The following is a 13,949-nucleotide window of genomic DNA, read 5'->3' as shown; positions in this document are numbered from 1 at the left end:
CGTGGACTAGCCCATGATTTACGCCTTGGCTTATAGTTTTCACATTATTATGTTATAAGTTAATGTTGTATTCCTGTCTTGCAACACTCTTGTAATCTACAGTACAGCACTGGCCATTAGAAGGTGTAAATGTAATGAGAATATTACTTTGAAATCACAGTTACAGTCACAAAGGTCTTCTTATGAAACATTAATTCATTGGTGTCATTCACTGTGTATTTAAAACAAATCCAGATACAGAATGTAAAGACTCCTTTATTAAAGTAATACTTGAGGTATGTGCTTTGAGATTTCAACTTAATTCTTGTTCTGTGAATAATTATATTATTATAACATATTATATCATATTAGGTCTAGATTATATTATACTGCAGTACAGAATCTATAATCTGAGTTTACAGCATGAGTAAACATTTGTTACAGTTTTATTTTTTATATTTAAACTCATTTCAATGAATGACACTGTTCAATAAAGTCAAAGGAAATAATCCGACACACAGCCAGATGTTAACAACATACAGAACATCAGTACTGTACAGAAACTGTTATCTCTGCAAAACCCCAAATATATTCAGCTTCAGAGACACCTGAACGGCATTATTGGTTAGATTCATAGATTAATTTAACACGTTTCAGACCTGAATTAATCTCATTAATAGCTGCATTTCATTGGACATCTCAATAGTTTATGTAACAGATATGAGAGAGAAGTAAAAGAGGAGAATACAGTACTAGTCAGAAGTTTGGACACACTTTCTCATTCAAGAGAATGGGAAGACCTCTCACAGGTTTCACTTGTTAAAACCACAAAAAATGAACTAGCAGTGAATAGACATGTTTAAATCTGAAGTATGTTGATCTCTGCAGTAAATGTGCAGTTTATGAATAGGGTGCAATTATATTTTAAAATATAAATATAACTGCTGAAATAGAAGTTACATAACTATTCAAAAAAGATTATTCAGTTACCTGGAGATGCAACATGGCAAAAGAGAAGCAACACTATGAAATCCTTCATCTTGCTTCAATACAGACATTAAAAAACACTGTGATGGAAGAAAGACTGTTAACAGTGTGTACAGTCAAATGAAATGACCAATAGAAATTATAAATAGCTGTGCATGATGTGTTACCAGGAGGAGTAAATTCAATATCTGACTGGCTGATCAGATTCAACAGGAAAATGCAGGAAATGTGTTTTTTTGTTTTGTTATTTACAAGAACTTTAATAGCATGTAGTGACATGAGCAGCTGTTTAAAGTCATATAACACAATTTATTCAATGAGGCAGTTTAAAGTGCTTTATAATCCGACTGTGGGGGAGGAAGTGGTGTTGGTGGAAATGCTCTGGCAGCTGTTTCTCTGTGGTGACCTCACAGCTGAGACATTTCAGAGTTATGTTGCTCTCCAGTGGTAAAATAGGGAAATACACACTCTGAGTCACAAGGTTCAGTGTACTCCTTCATTAACAAATGAAAATTTGTGGTATGTGTGTGTGTGTGTGTTTGCAGTATTGTAAACTTTTTCTTTTATCTTCACACATTTTGACAACTGATTTTTTTTAAAGTAAGCTCCTGCTTTCCAGGTATCAGGGACAAGCTTCACTAGAGTGTTTCCCAAAACTTTGAACTTTTGAGGTAGACACGGGTATGATGTAATAGGAAGACTTCTTAAGCAGGTTTTCAGGAGAATTTTATTTATTAATGGAAGGTAAATATAAATACTATTAGAACAAATAAGAACAAAAATGACACTAGAAAATGTTGCAGCTGCTCTAGACAAAATGAAGTTCACCAAAAAATCATGTTTTACATTCACCAATAAATAGATGATGGATTAACAATTCATAATTAATCATTATTATCTTGTAGATGATGTAAAGACAAACTTTAACTGAAGTGAACACATTTAGCCAAAAACAGATCATATGACTTTAGAGAAGACGTATACTGTCATGTAGACAAATCAATTTTTCCATTTTTGCGATATGAAATTAAGTACATCTGTTAGTATAACAGGTAAAACCCTCATTAATCCTCTAACACCAATAATCTGAGCATTAACAATAATGTTACAATGACATTAACATTTATTATCTGCATGACAAATACAGGACATGTAAAGATGACAAATGTATAAGATACAAATATAAGCTCTAAAAAGTGTTATTGCTTTAATATGTGAGTTTCAATGAAAGGAGGAGTGTCTAAATATTCAAAAATGTATTTGTAAACTAATTGTTAGTGAAAGCATGAGTAGTTGAGCATTTACAGTTTTAAGTTTGACTCCAGCGTTAGAAGCAGAGGTTAAAGTGCTCCATGTCTCCCATCATCATCAAAGACAGTACATCACATGACTAACTGATATGAATTTGATATCTGAAGACAAAAGATGCCCCACTGGAGTAACGTTGTGGCTCTTTGGTGTCTGGTAGCTGCTGCAGTGATTCATCTCCACCAAAGGTTTGAGGAAACAGCTGGACAGCAGCATCAGTTATCTCCAGATGTTGTTACTCCTGCAGTGGAGGATTCACATCAACATTAATGCTTCTATCAGCTCTCAGATAATCTTCACAGATATCATTCTTCACTGCATCCACTGATGACCTGAAACTCATAAATCTGATCTATGAATTCAGAGTTACGAATAGAAAGGAACCTGGACTTATTAGTGGTCATATTATATGTATGTTTGATTTTTGTCCAAAATATAAACGGGACTGAGAAATTCTGCCAAATCAGTCTTTTTAACAAAGACAGACTTTCAGTATATTTATGAGAGTATTATATCAGTATACTGTAGCTAGTTTCAGGAGGAGCAACAGAGAGATTCTTCATACAGTATCTGCACAGTGTTGATGACATGATGAAATACTCACTGTGATCAGTTAAGAGCTGCATCTTTGACTGAAGATGGATCAGAGGATGACGAGTCTGAAGCTATAAAAGAAAAACAAACTGTCAGTAATTCAATTTAAACTATTAACTGCATTTATTTGTAGAGAGAGCGAGAGAGAGAGAGAGAGAGAGAGAGAGAGAGAGAGAGAGAGAGATAAACTGACAGATTACTCACAGTTTGCAGGCCTGAATCCTGAAATACAGATGAGAGATTACAACATTTCAAAATTTAACATGTTAGAATTTATGAAAGCAAACAAAGAAAATAGTAATACATGTTTTATAGAAACACTATTAATTTCACTGATTTCTGCTTTTATTGTAAAAGATGAGAGTAACTCTTCAGTTGGAGATCACGTTACTGAACATCAGCCAGGTTACACTATTATTTGTTTTATTCATTCAGAATTAATATTTTCCTGAAATGTTGCTGAAATATGCTAAAACAATGGAGTTAAATGGTGTCATGATGAGTAAAAGTATTGTTGTCACTCACCATTATCTCTTCTTCTCCAGATGAAGACTCCAGTGATGCAGACTGCCAGGAGCAGCAGTCCTACAACACCTCCAATAACAGGACCAGCAGGGAACTCTGAGGGAGAAACTGGAACCAAAACAAAACATTCACAGTGCATCAAGTGCATGCCAATCCATTTTTGGTATTTTCACCTATAATGATGTATGATAATCATACAACAGTATTTACAACCACATTTGTTACTTTCATCCCCCCAAAACACAGGACTTTCTCTCCAAGGGCTTTTTTCCTGTGAGTGTTTTCCACTGAGGAAACTCATTATTGTCCAGGATGTGCAGAGTTGAAAATATAAGTGCAGTAGTTCAACTACACTGCCAAGAGCAGGTGATGTCTCTTTTTAAAGGTTCTATATATAGAATTGGGAAGCAATTTACATATCTTAATGTTTTTTTATTGCCAGTGAGTGAACAGGTAGTAATGTAATGTAAAGATAGAGTCCTTCCCTGACTTTCTCAGTTGCCTGTGGACTGATTTCTATGTGAAGGCCCTGGGCTGGATTTTCCGCGTAAATCCAACAAAAGTGACGTTTTCGTGTGCTCCCAAGTGCCTTACCTCTATCCTGCTAACATCAACAAATGACACAACAACACAAAAAAAACTGTGCTATCTGACTAGAAACACCCTGCAGATATTAGTTCTCAAGCTAATAAGACAGCTAGCTGCCGCTGTCAACCACTACACATTTCACAACAAAACACACCTGCAATGACGCCCACTGCTGAGCACACACAGCTGAAAACATTATTTCCTCAAAAAAGGAGCAGACAACAAGCTCCAGAGCGATAGCAGAACATAGCTCACCACTTTTGTTTTTCTTGTTGGTAGTCCAAAATGTCATAATAGGCACACATTTCACAAAAAAACTGCAGCGTGCACTCTCACGTGGTCACACGTTTCCTTAGATGAGCAACAATTCTAGTTTGTTCTTGTTTTGTGTAAGAGCCATTGTTTTATTGCTGTAAATGTTATATCAAATCAGTTGTGTTTATTTTTGCTGTTAGTTGCTGATAGTTTTATATTGTGGATGTATTACTAGCTCATTATTTGTAAAGTGTGACTTCTAGCGTTATAGTAACAGTATTATCTTGTGAGAACAAGATAATACCTTCTATGCACCAGATAATAAGTTATTATCTTCTGCGCACAAGATACAGACAAGTGACAAACTGGTCCAGGTCTGAATGCTTGACCCCTACAGTGAGGGGATCTGGTGGCTCTGTTATGCTGTAGGGGACATTTTGCTGGCATGGTTTGGGTCCACTTGTCCCCTTAGAGAGAAGGGTCACTGCAAATCAATACAAAGCTGTTCTGAGTGATTGCCTTTATCCTTTAATGATACATTTCTATCCTGATGGGAGGAGTCTCTTCCAGGATGACAATAGGGCATGAGGGGTCACTGGTTTGATAAGTATGAAAATGATGTGAATCATATGCTATGGCCTTCACAGTCACCAGAGCTCAACCCAACTGAAAACCTATGGGAGACTTTGGACTGACATGTAAGACAGCGCTCTCCACCACCATCATCAGAACACCAAATGAGGAAATATCTTTTTAAATAATGGTGTTCTTTAGCCTTTGCATTGATTCTACAGTCTCTGAACTCTACTGGAGGGATGAACATCCTGGTTTTGTAACAAGTAAGAAACTACATTTATTTCAGTGAGCAGAACAGCAGTTTTGTTTGTTAACCCTGGACTAACCCACAGCTCCAGAATGCTCAGGACTGATAGCTTTTTTTCAAACTTATTCAAATTGTATAATCAGAAGCCAGAGTTACCACCACATTTACAGCAAATGACATGTATATATTTTATTGGGCAACAGATGTTTTTAGGGAATAACCATTGCAAAGTCAGTATTCCAGTCTTACCACAGTTGGTTCTGATCACTGCTTTGTCCAGTTTGGTGACGATGTCGTCCTTCACACCAGAGAGATGAAACACACATTCGTACCTCCTCCAGTCTTCAGGTGTGACTGATGAAAGGTTCAGGTCAACACTCATCTGGAAGGATCCATCATGGTTGGGGAGGATCTCTCCATGTTCAACGTCCTCATGAAGCTCCTCTCCATCTTTCCTCCAGAACATCATGGCTCTGTGAGGGTATAAACCTGTAGCGTGGCAGCTGACTGGAGAGGAGGGAGTCTTCTGGAGGAGAGACACTGAGGGAAGCTCTGAAGAGATAAATGGTGAGGGGTGTGGGAGGGAGGTTAGAAACAGAAGATGCATTTAAATATTGTTGTGTCCATGAAAATACATCAGGTCATGTGATTCTACCTGTTCTCAGCAGAGAGCTCTTCCCAAGGTCCAAATATCTCTTCACTAACTCAGGGCACTGCTGGGTGAGGTAGTAGTTCCACCTTTCATTTTGAGCTCTATCTTTGTCCCACTTGTGTTTGGTGATGACAGCTTGTTGTTTTGGAGCGATCCATGTCAGTGTCTTCAGGTCAAATGCTATGAAGTCTTCTCCATCATAACCATACTGAACAAACCCATTAACCTCTCCAGTCTCATCATCCCATTCACAGCCGTTCATCTTCTGGAAGATGTGGACACCTGAGAGAGAGTCAGAGAGCAGAGTGAGATCCCACAGAGGGTTACAGGTGGCTGGAGCCTATGTGAGGCTGCAGTTTAGAGGTTGAGGAACATGTGGAAGAGTCACCTCTTCATTGACATCAAGGGGTCAAACTTTCCAACCAAAACGTACTTGACCTGCAGTTTTTAAGCATCTAGATCAAACCAAACATGACAAGAAGGGCAACACACACACACACACACACACACACACACACACACATACACACAAACGCACACACACACACACAAACACACACATACACACACACACACACAGACACACACACACACAGACACACACACACGCACACACACGCACATGCACACACACGCACGCACATGCACGCACGCACACACACGCACGCACGCACACATACACACACACGCATGCACGTATACACGCACACACACACACGCATACACACGCACACACACACACACACGCACGCATACACACACGCGCGCACACACACGCACGCAAGCATACACACACGCGCGCACACACACGCACACACACACGCACGCACGCATACACACACGCGCGCACACACACGCACGCATACACACACACACACACGCACGCATACACACACACGCGCGCACGCGCACGCATACACACACGCACATGCACGCACACATGCACACACACACACACGCACGCACACAAACACGCACGCACGCATACACACACACACACACACGCAAACACGCACGCACGCATACACACACACACTCACGCACGCACACGCACACGCACACAAACACGCACGCACGCATACACACACACACACACACACACACACACGCACACACACACACACACACACACCATGATTCAAATGTAGAACCCTTTTGCTCAGTTTTTCAGTGAATCCAGCACATAGCTACCAGGGAAGCTATATATAATATTAATATTGACGACACATTTTGAAAGAGTCCCTCACATTACATGGCTGGTAATAGACGGAGGGATATGAGTGAAGAATATATGCACATTTAGTAAACTGTGTATGTGTTTGGACATGTAAACATGTGTGTTTATAATGGAACTATATCTGTTTGCTATTTGACAAAAAACACAACTTTACATCTTTACAGTATTTTTACTTACCTTCAGTTTGGTTCAGTTGCTGCTTCAAAATGTCAATTTGATCTTTGTATTCATATTGGTGTAATAAACACCTCTGAGTGTACCACTCCAAGTGCTGTGGATCATCTTCAAACATTTTTTGTGACCAGTCCTGTTTGCCCTCCACTGTGTTAATGATGCTGTCACAGTAACCTGTTGGAACTTCATCAACCAACCCAACAACCACATAATCTGGGAAGTTTTTGACTCCAGAGGACGTTGTGACGAGAAGCTTCAGCGAGTGTTTCACTGTAAGAGAAAGAAGTTTGAAGGGTTTTTAAGTTCATTTTTTTCTAATCATGCATTTATCTATACTTGTGATAATAACATTTAATTACATTCAATATTTTGTCCAGCATGAAACCTCAAACACACAAAGTTAGTGATGAGCTGGTGATGAAAGTAGAACATCTACCAACCTAAGAGCCAGATATTATACTTGGAATGATTGAGACTAAACAAAAGCTAAAAGGAGAGTGAATATTGACCTTCCATTGGCCAGGCAGCCAAAAACACAACTCAAAATACAAATGAATGCTGGAAAAATTAATAGGCCATGTTTTGTTGGCACATTTGTCATAATGACTAAGACAGATTTATTAACCTTACTGATCATCATTTTATATAAGGTTAGTAATGACTACATATACATTCAAGTGTAAATCTAATCAAAATGTTAAATCTTGATATAAATATCTGTACACTGATATGAGATTCCTGAAAGTGGAACAACATATGGTGAGCAAAGCATATGAATTACAACTATTTATCAGTGTTTTCTCTAATTTGCCTTATTTTGCTTGAATAATGAAAAATATCTTAATCTGTAGAAATTTTGTTATTTTATTATATTATTTAATTTGATTAATTTCATTTAAAAAAAATCTGATCTGTGTTTAGTCGGTCTGGTGGAAAAAAACAAAACAACATTGTACAAAACTAATAAAATAATTTCAGAAATGTGACTTTGGTGAATAATGTTTAATGACATCAGTATCAAAAACCTCAAACCAAGAGGGAACAAAAGCCAACTAAATCAGGCCTAGGTCAGTGATGATTACAAGATAAAGAACTCATAATTGCAAAATAGTTTCTGATGAATTCATATTAACCAGATACTTCCTCTCAATGATGAGGTAAATATCTTCAACATAATATAGCTATTAGTTGTACATTTAATCCTACTATAGGAGATGCTACATTATTATGAGAACAAATTATTTGAAGAAAATATCTCTCCAGTTTTTTCTGCTCTTAATGCAATGTGCCTCCATACCAATCAATATCATTTATTGACTTTAATCAATAATTAATCAGCAGTGAACAGACATGTCAAAATCTGAGGTATGTTAAGCTCTGCAGTAAATATACAGTTATATTTAAAAGAGATACTGCAATATGATAAAAATTTGTGAAATTGTGCTTTACTACATGATGCTGGTACATTAAGCTGCAGTTAATAGTCTAAGTGAGAATCATTACACTTAATGAAAGACCAACATCGTCTGAAGCACAAGGTCATACTCAAGTATCTCCTCTTATGTCACATAGACTCCACACATGCAGTTATTAAAGTGTTAATACATTTTTGTTTGTTGCAGACAGTTTTGGAATATCTGTAGTTTTAAAATACACTGAGACATGATGTAGCCCATGATTTATGCCTTGGCTTATAGCTTTCACATTATTATAAGTTAATGTTGTATTCCTGTCTTGCAACACCTGAGTCGGTCTCACAGGTAATCTACAGTACAGCACTGGCCCTCAGAAGGTGTAAATGTAATAAGAATATTGCTTTGAAATCACAGTTAATGTCACAAAGGTCTTCTTATGAAACATTAAATCGTTTGTAGAAAATCCTCCTTCCTGCCCAGTCCTAGGTGGGCGGGATTTATTCTCAACCTAACGGGCCACACCTGAACTGATAAGAAGCCTGGCTCAGTCTCTCCCTTTGTCTGCTGCAGCATGCTGACCTCTGTGTGATATCAGCTACCTTCTCCAGTTGACTGTGCACCAGATGCATAATTTGTGTAAGTTAAGGAAGTGTATTGTAGTTATTGCTGTTTCTGTGTTCAATAACCAAACAAGTGATTTGATTCGATTAAGATTTATTACAGTACCTTTGTTTACTGATTATTGTTTTCATTTTCCTTTTAGCCTTTAAATCATCTGTGAAAGTCAACTATTTAAGTGGAAATCCTGTGAACAAGACAATAAACCGTTGAATGGCTCTCATCTCTGGTCCTCATACTTTAACTGGTGGGCCAACGCAGAGGCTCTTTAAATAACTCAGCTACCACAAAGTCAAGTTTCCACAACATTGGTGTCATTCACTGTGTATTTAAAACAAATCCAGATACAAAATGTAAAGACTCCTTTACTAAAGTAATACTTGAGGTCTGTGCTTTGAGATTTCAACTTAATTCTTGTTCTGTGAATAATTATATTATTATAACATATTATATCATATTAGGCCTAGATTATATTACATTATACTGTATTATATTATTTGTAATCTGAGGTTACAGTATGAGTACACATTTAAAACAACCTGTTAGAGTTGTATGTTTTATATTTAGGTCATTTCAATAATGACACTATTTAATAAAGTCAAAAGAAATAATCTGACACACAGCCAGATGTTAACAACATACAGAACACAAGAACTGTACAGAAGCTGTTATTTCAGCAAAATATATTCAGTGTCAGTGACACCTGAACCACATTACAGGTAAAATTCACAGATTAATCCAACACGTTTCAGACATGAATTAATCTCATTAATACATCTCAACAGTTTATGTAATTGATACTAGAGAGAAGTAAAAGAAGCAAATTACACTACTAGTCAGAATGGGACGGTGTGTCCTAATCCCGGACTGATACCGTACATGAAAGTTGATTTGTGTTCAACAGAACTATGTGTGGGCAGGGGCGTCGCAGCCGAGGGTGTTACGGGTGTTGTGACACCCGCACTTTCACAGCAAACATAATTGGTAGTTATTGATGAAACGAAACTGAGTTTCCCATACATGAAGAACCTATTGGTCAAGTTAGATTAATTGAACAGTCATCCAGCCAATCACAGCCGTTTGACCAATCCACCAGGCCAGGGAAGAGTAAACAGTTGAAGTATAGTAAAGTTACGTTTGTGCATTCAGCAACGGTGCTTCTGTTACTCACCGCTGGCTGTGATAACAGATTAGAGAATAATAGATCAGAAGTATGAAACAGCTATTTAACTAGTTAGTAATGTAGAATTTTCTTTTGTAACTTTGTCTTGTTATGTGATGTCTCAACTCAGCTAACATCAATGAACATAAATGAAATAAACTATCCTAAATGTAAGCCAGGTGGCAAATTTGGTTTTTAAAGTCACTTCTATTGTCGTTTTTAAATAGTCATAGAAAAAGGTGAGCATTCATATTTAAGATGTGTAACATCTGTCTGTCTTATGGCAATGTGTTGCCTGCTTAATAGTAAAATCTTATCGACCAAATTAATGTTTATTAGCATGCTAAACGCTAATCGTGAGTTAAGCTAATCGCTAATTAGCCACAATGCTGAGCGGACTTTGGCAAGAATATGTACAAGTTACCTCTGTGTCCAGAATGTAAACTCACATAGTTCATGCTGTTTTAAGCTAAATGTCAAAGGAATATGTTGCTTTAGACGTCATAGTTTGACTCCTTATGTTAGGGAGTAATGTGTGTTTTGCATTTAATATAAGTTAGAATGAGCTATAGTTTGTATTGTATATTAAAGCTAGACCACAGTAATATTACTATTTATTATTGAGCTTAAAAAGGGTTTAGATAGTTGTAGCTGTGGCCTGTGAGAGCTAGTTTCTCACTCTCTGCACTCACTAGCCTCAAGTCACCTGCTTATGTGATTTTCTCCTGTTAGCTTTGAGGAAGACTTCAGATGAAGAGGGACCACTTCTTCCCTGTGGCTGTTGGAGAGGAATTTGCACCTGCTGATACAAAACCTCCTGGACAACTTTAGATATTTAATTTCCCAATTAAAGACAATTAAAGGTCCCCTTTGGATTCCTACTAAAAGAGACACTTTTTTAAAGAAAAATGAAGACAGTTTAGGTTGTACTAGTCCATGGACTCAGAAATGACTCTTTACTGATACTGATTTGTTACCAGGGTTCAATTTGTTATGCATCTATAACCATCCATTTCATTTTAATGGAAGTGTAAGTTTCCTTTAATTTCATGTGTATGTGAGGAAGTAGGATAAAGATACTCTGTGATTATCTTCAGTATAATAAGGATAGCTATGCTCCAGTACGGCAATTCATACAAATAATTGGATGTAAGTAGTAAACTGCTATGAGACCCTAAATAAATTCTGCTCAGTTGTTACACTCATATGGTCTCAGTAATTCTTTTATGGTAAGCTGAAGCAGTGGTTACAACTACAGTAGTAGAAAAAAATGTTTAAATGCATGGCATTCATTTTGATTTGGCATGTTGAGACTGGAACACTGCTTGAAGGTGGGGGGTTGCCGTGCTCATGTCCCACCTCTAGAACCCCCACACTTTTAAAATTGCTGCTCCACCCCTGTGTGTGCACCTCTGCAAGCTAAATGTTGGCACTTCCTGTAATTTTAGTTATGGACCAATCTCTGTACTATATAGAAAAGCCTGAAACATCGGAAACCGCTCGGCTCGCTGTAAAATCTAACTTCACTGCCTGTAATAGACCCATGACAGGTATGTGTCTTGTTATACCCCCGCGGTGATTACGCGCCTGTTTATAAAGGATTTGTAAATAATTTATTTACCATCGCTAAAGCCATTGATTAAACCCTTTACAATGAACGACTTATCAAAAATGGTACGGGTAAAGCTTGATCTAAACTGCGTAAATTTGAAAATGAAAGTAAATTGTATCACGTTAGGCCTCTCACTAAAAAACAAACAAGTAATTTTCAACTTTTAAATGTTAAAAAAAAATACGTTTTTAAAGTTAATCTCACCTGAAAGTGTGACAGGAAAGAAGATGAGCAGAAAAACAAGCTCCATTGTCTTCATAGTGTGACTTTTTGGGGAGTCTAGTGACCGCTGCAGTGGACAAACTAGTCGCCGTTTTAATTTTGTTGTGCGTCTTCCTGTGTTGTGTGGGATGGTGGGACCAAAGTACACCAGTATCATATTGCACCTGATGCGTGAAGGTGTCCAGCCCACTGACTATCACCGATCTATACAGACACACATTTTACCCTTGGAGCAAATGTAATAATTATACATATTTGACAGCTGAAAGTACAAAACAAAATGATCTACAAGTTCACTGATTCACAATAGTGTGCATTCGGTGATTTAATGAGCACAGTGGGGTGATTTTTACAACTGTCTGGATTTATAGTGGATAACTGTTCTGAATAGCCTGACTTGGGACATCAGTTATTTTACTTTGATTAGTACGACCTGAGAGGGCCCACCTGTGTATCGCTAAACAGGCATATACTATAGGCTACTGCACATATCTCGGTTTGAATTATCCTGGTGTGGATCAAAATATGACCTTTGCATATAAGAGGAGTACTACTACTAGTAAGTAGTACAGCGGTGAGTGATGAATAGATCCCTGCTTGTGTTGTATTAACTGTCATGTGTACATCGCCAAGTGAAACTGTAACATCGTAACATTGATTGATTCTCCAGTGTGTAAAATGAAAATAGTTTTTAAAAATGCAGATCACATTACATATTCAGATTAATTGTTTTGTCTTACCAACAGTCAAAGACCTAAAGATGTTGAGTTTACTGTCACTGGAAACTGTGGAATTGCAAGTATTCACATTTCAGAGGCTGGTACAAGAGAATTAATAGTTTTTTAATTGAAAAATTACTTAAATGTTTAATCAATCATCAAAATTGTTGTCAATTAATGTAATGTCAATCAACTAATCAGTAATCATCTAATCATTTCAGCTGTAGAGTTATGCCATGTATAGTGGGGGACAACAGGGGCCCAACAACAAACCTTTGCCTCAGGGCCCAATAGCAGATTAATCCTCCAAGTGGAGATGTTCAAAACCTTTTAGACAAACTGTAATCATATTGTATCATATTTCAAGGTCACAAAAAACCCAACAAAAAAAGACTTTCTGACTGGTTTTATGAAGGTCATTTGTTGTGTATCTCTGTTTTGAGTTTGTAGTTCTCTGATGTTTAGCCTTCAGTTGGTGTAGGTTGTCTGGTTGAGACATGTTCTCCATCTCATATTGAGTAATTTTGATATTTTAGGTGAATGTCTTTAGTTTTCCAATTTACTTAACTGATTTTTCCCCCCTAAAAGTAATATTTTACCTAAATCTATTTGCAAATTTTATGTGTATCACATTCTGTAATATGAATGATCTCCAATTTCATTTTGACATAAAATAGATGCTGATTGTAATAGTTTGGATACATATTTTATATAATAAATAATAATAAATAATACATCTAATTTGTACTGCATTTTTCATTCATAGTGAAATTCAAAGTGCTACAGTATCAATAACATAGAAGACGAAGAAGATAATCATTAACCCGACTGTGGAGGAGGAAGTGGTAAAGTCCAAGACTGTCTGAGATGTTTGTTTACTTTGATAGATGCAACAACTTCATTAATGATTAACAGTTTTTTAATGACAGTCTCTGCTATCAACAGCACAGCACTGACATTAAGGAAATAAGACAATATAAATCAAAAACAAAAAACCATGTAGGTTTATGGTCGAGACATGTTGTCTGTCTCACATTAGGTAGTTTTGATATTTTTGTGGTGAATGTCTTTAGCTTTCC

The 13,949-nt window shown here is 37.0% G+C and overlaps 2 protein-coding genes across 2 annotated transcripts in view; both read right to left on the bottom strand.

Moving 5' to 3' along the window:
• The window catches only part of LOC137198615 (major histocompatibility complex class I-related gene protein-like), a 4,470-nt gene extending 3,412 nt beyond the window's left edge, over positions 1 to 1,058 (bottom strand). Inside the window, exon 1 of the mRNA XM_067612464.1 lies at positions 970 to 1,058. Within this exon, the coding sequence (XP_067468565.1) occupies positions 970 to 1,018 (49 nt within the window). The 5' untranslated portion in view covers positions 1,019 to 1,058. The remainder of the gene's footprint in view (positions 1 to 969) is intronic.
• A 1,825-nt stretch (positions 1,059 to 2,883) lies between these two features.
• On the bottom strand, positions 2,884 to 12,279 carry LOC137198613 (major histocompatibility complex class I-related gene protein-like). The gene is made up of 7 exons (XM_067612463.1): positions 12,134 to 12,279; positions 7,126 to 7,392; positions 5,715 to 6,044; positions 5,309 to 5,611; positions 3,394 to 3,489; positions 3,073 to 3,090; positions 2,884 to 2,939 (listed from the first exon to the last, which is right to left on the bottom strand). The coding sequence occupies exons 1-7, from the start codon at positions 12,186 to 12,188 to the stop codon at positions 2,884 to 2,886; spliced, it is 1,125 nt and encodes a 374-aa protein (XP_067468564.1). The 5' UTR covers positions 12,189 to 12,279.
• Between the last annotated feature and the right edge of the window lie 1,670 nt (positions 12,280 to 13,949).

The sequence above is a fragment of the Thunnus thynnus genome, chromosome 15 (assembly GCF_963924715.1).
Source record: "Thunnus thynnus chromosome 15, fThuThy2.1, whole genome shotgun sequence".
Taxonomy (NCBI): Eukaryota; Metazoa; Chordata; class Actinopteri; order Scombriformes; family Scombridae; genus Thunnus; species Thunnus thynnus.
Note: the sequence above shows the minus strand (reverse complement) of the source record. Positions and strands in the feature narration are given on the sequence as shown.

Bases quoted from the DNA above. Each gene is read 5' to 3' on its own strand.
- LOC137198613 (XM_067612463.1), bottom strand. From the start codon at position 12,188: ATGAAGACAATGGAGCTTGTTTTTCTGCTCATCTTCTTTCCTGTCACA. The intron at 6,045-7,125 runs GTAAGTAAAAAT...CATAGGCTCCAG, and splicing joins GCAACTGAACCAAACTGAAG to CCACCTGTAACCCTCTGTGG. The intron at 5,612-5,714 runs GTAGAATCACAT...TTATCTCTTCAG, and splicing joins GAGCTCTCTGCTGAGAACAG to AGCTTCCCTCAGTGTCTCTC.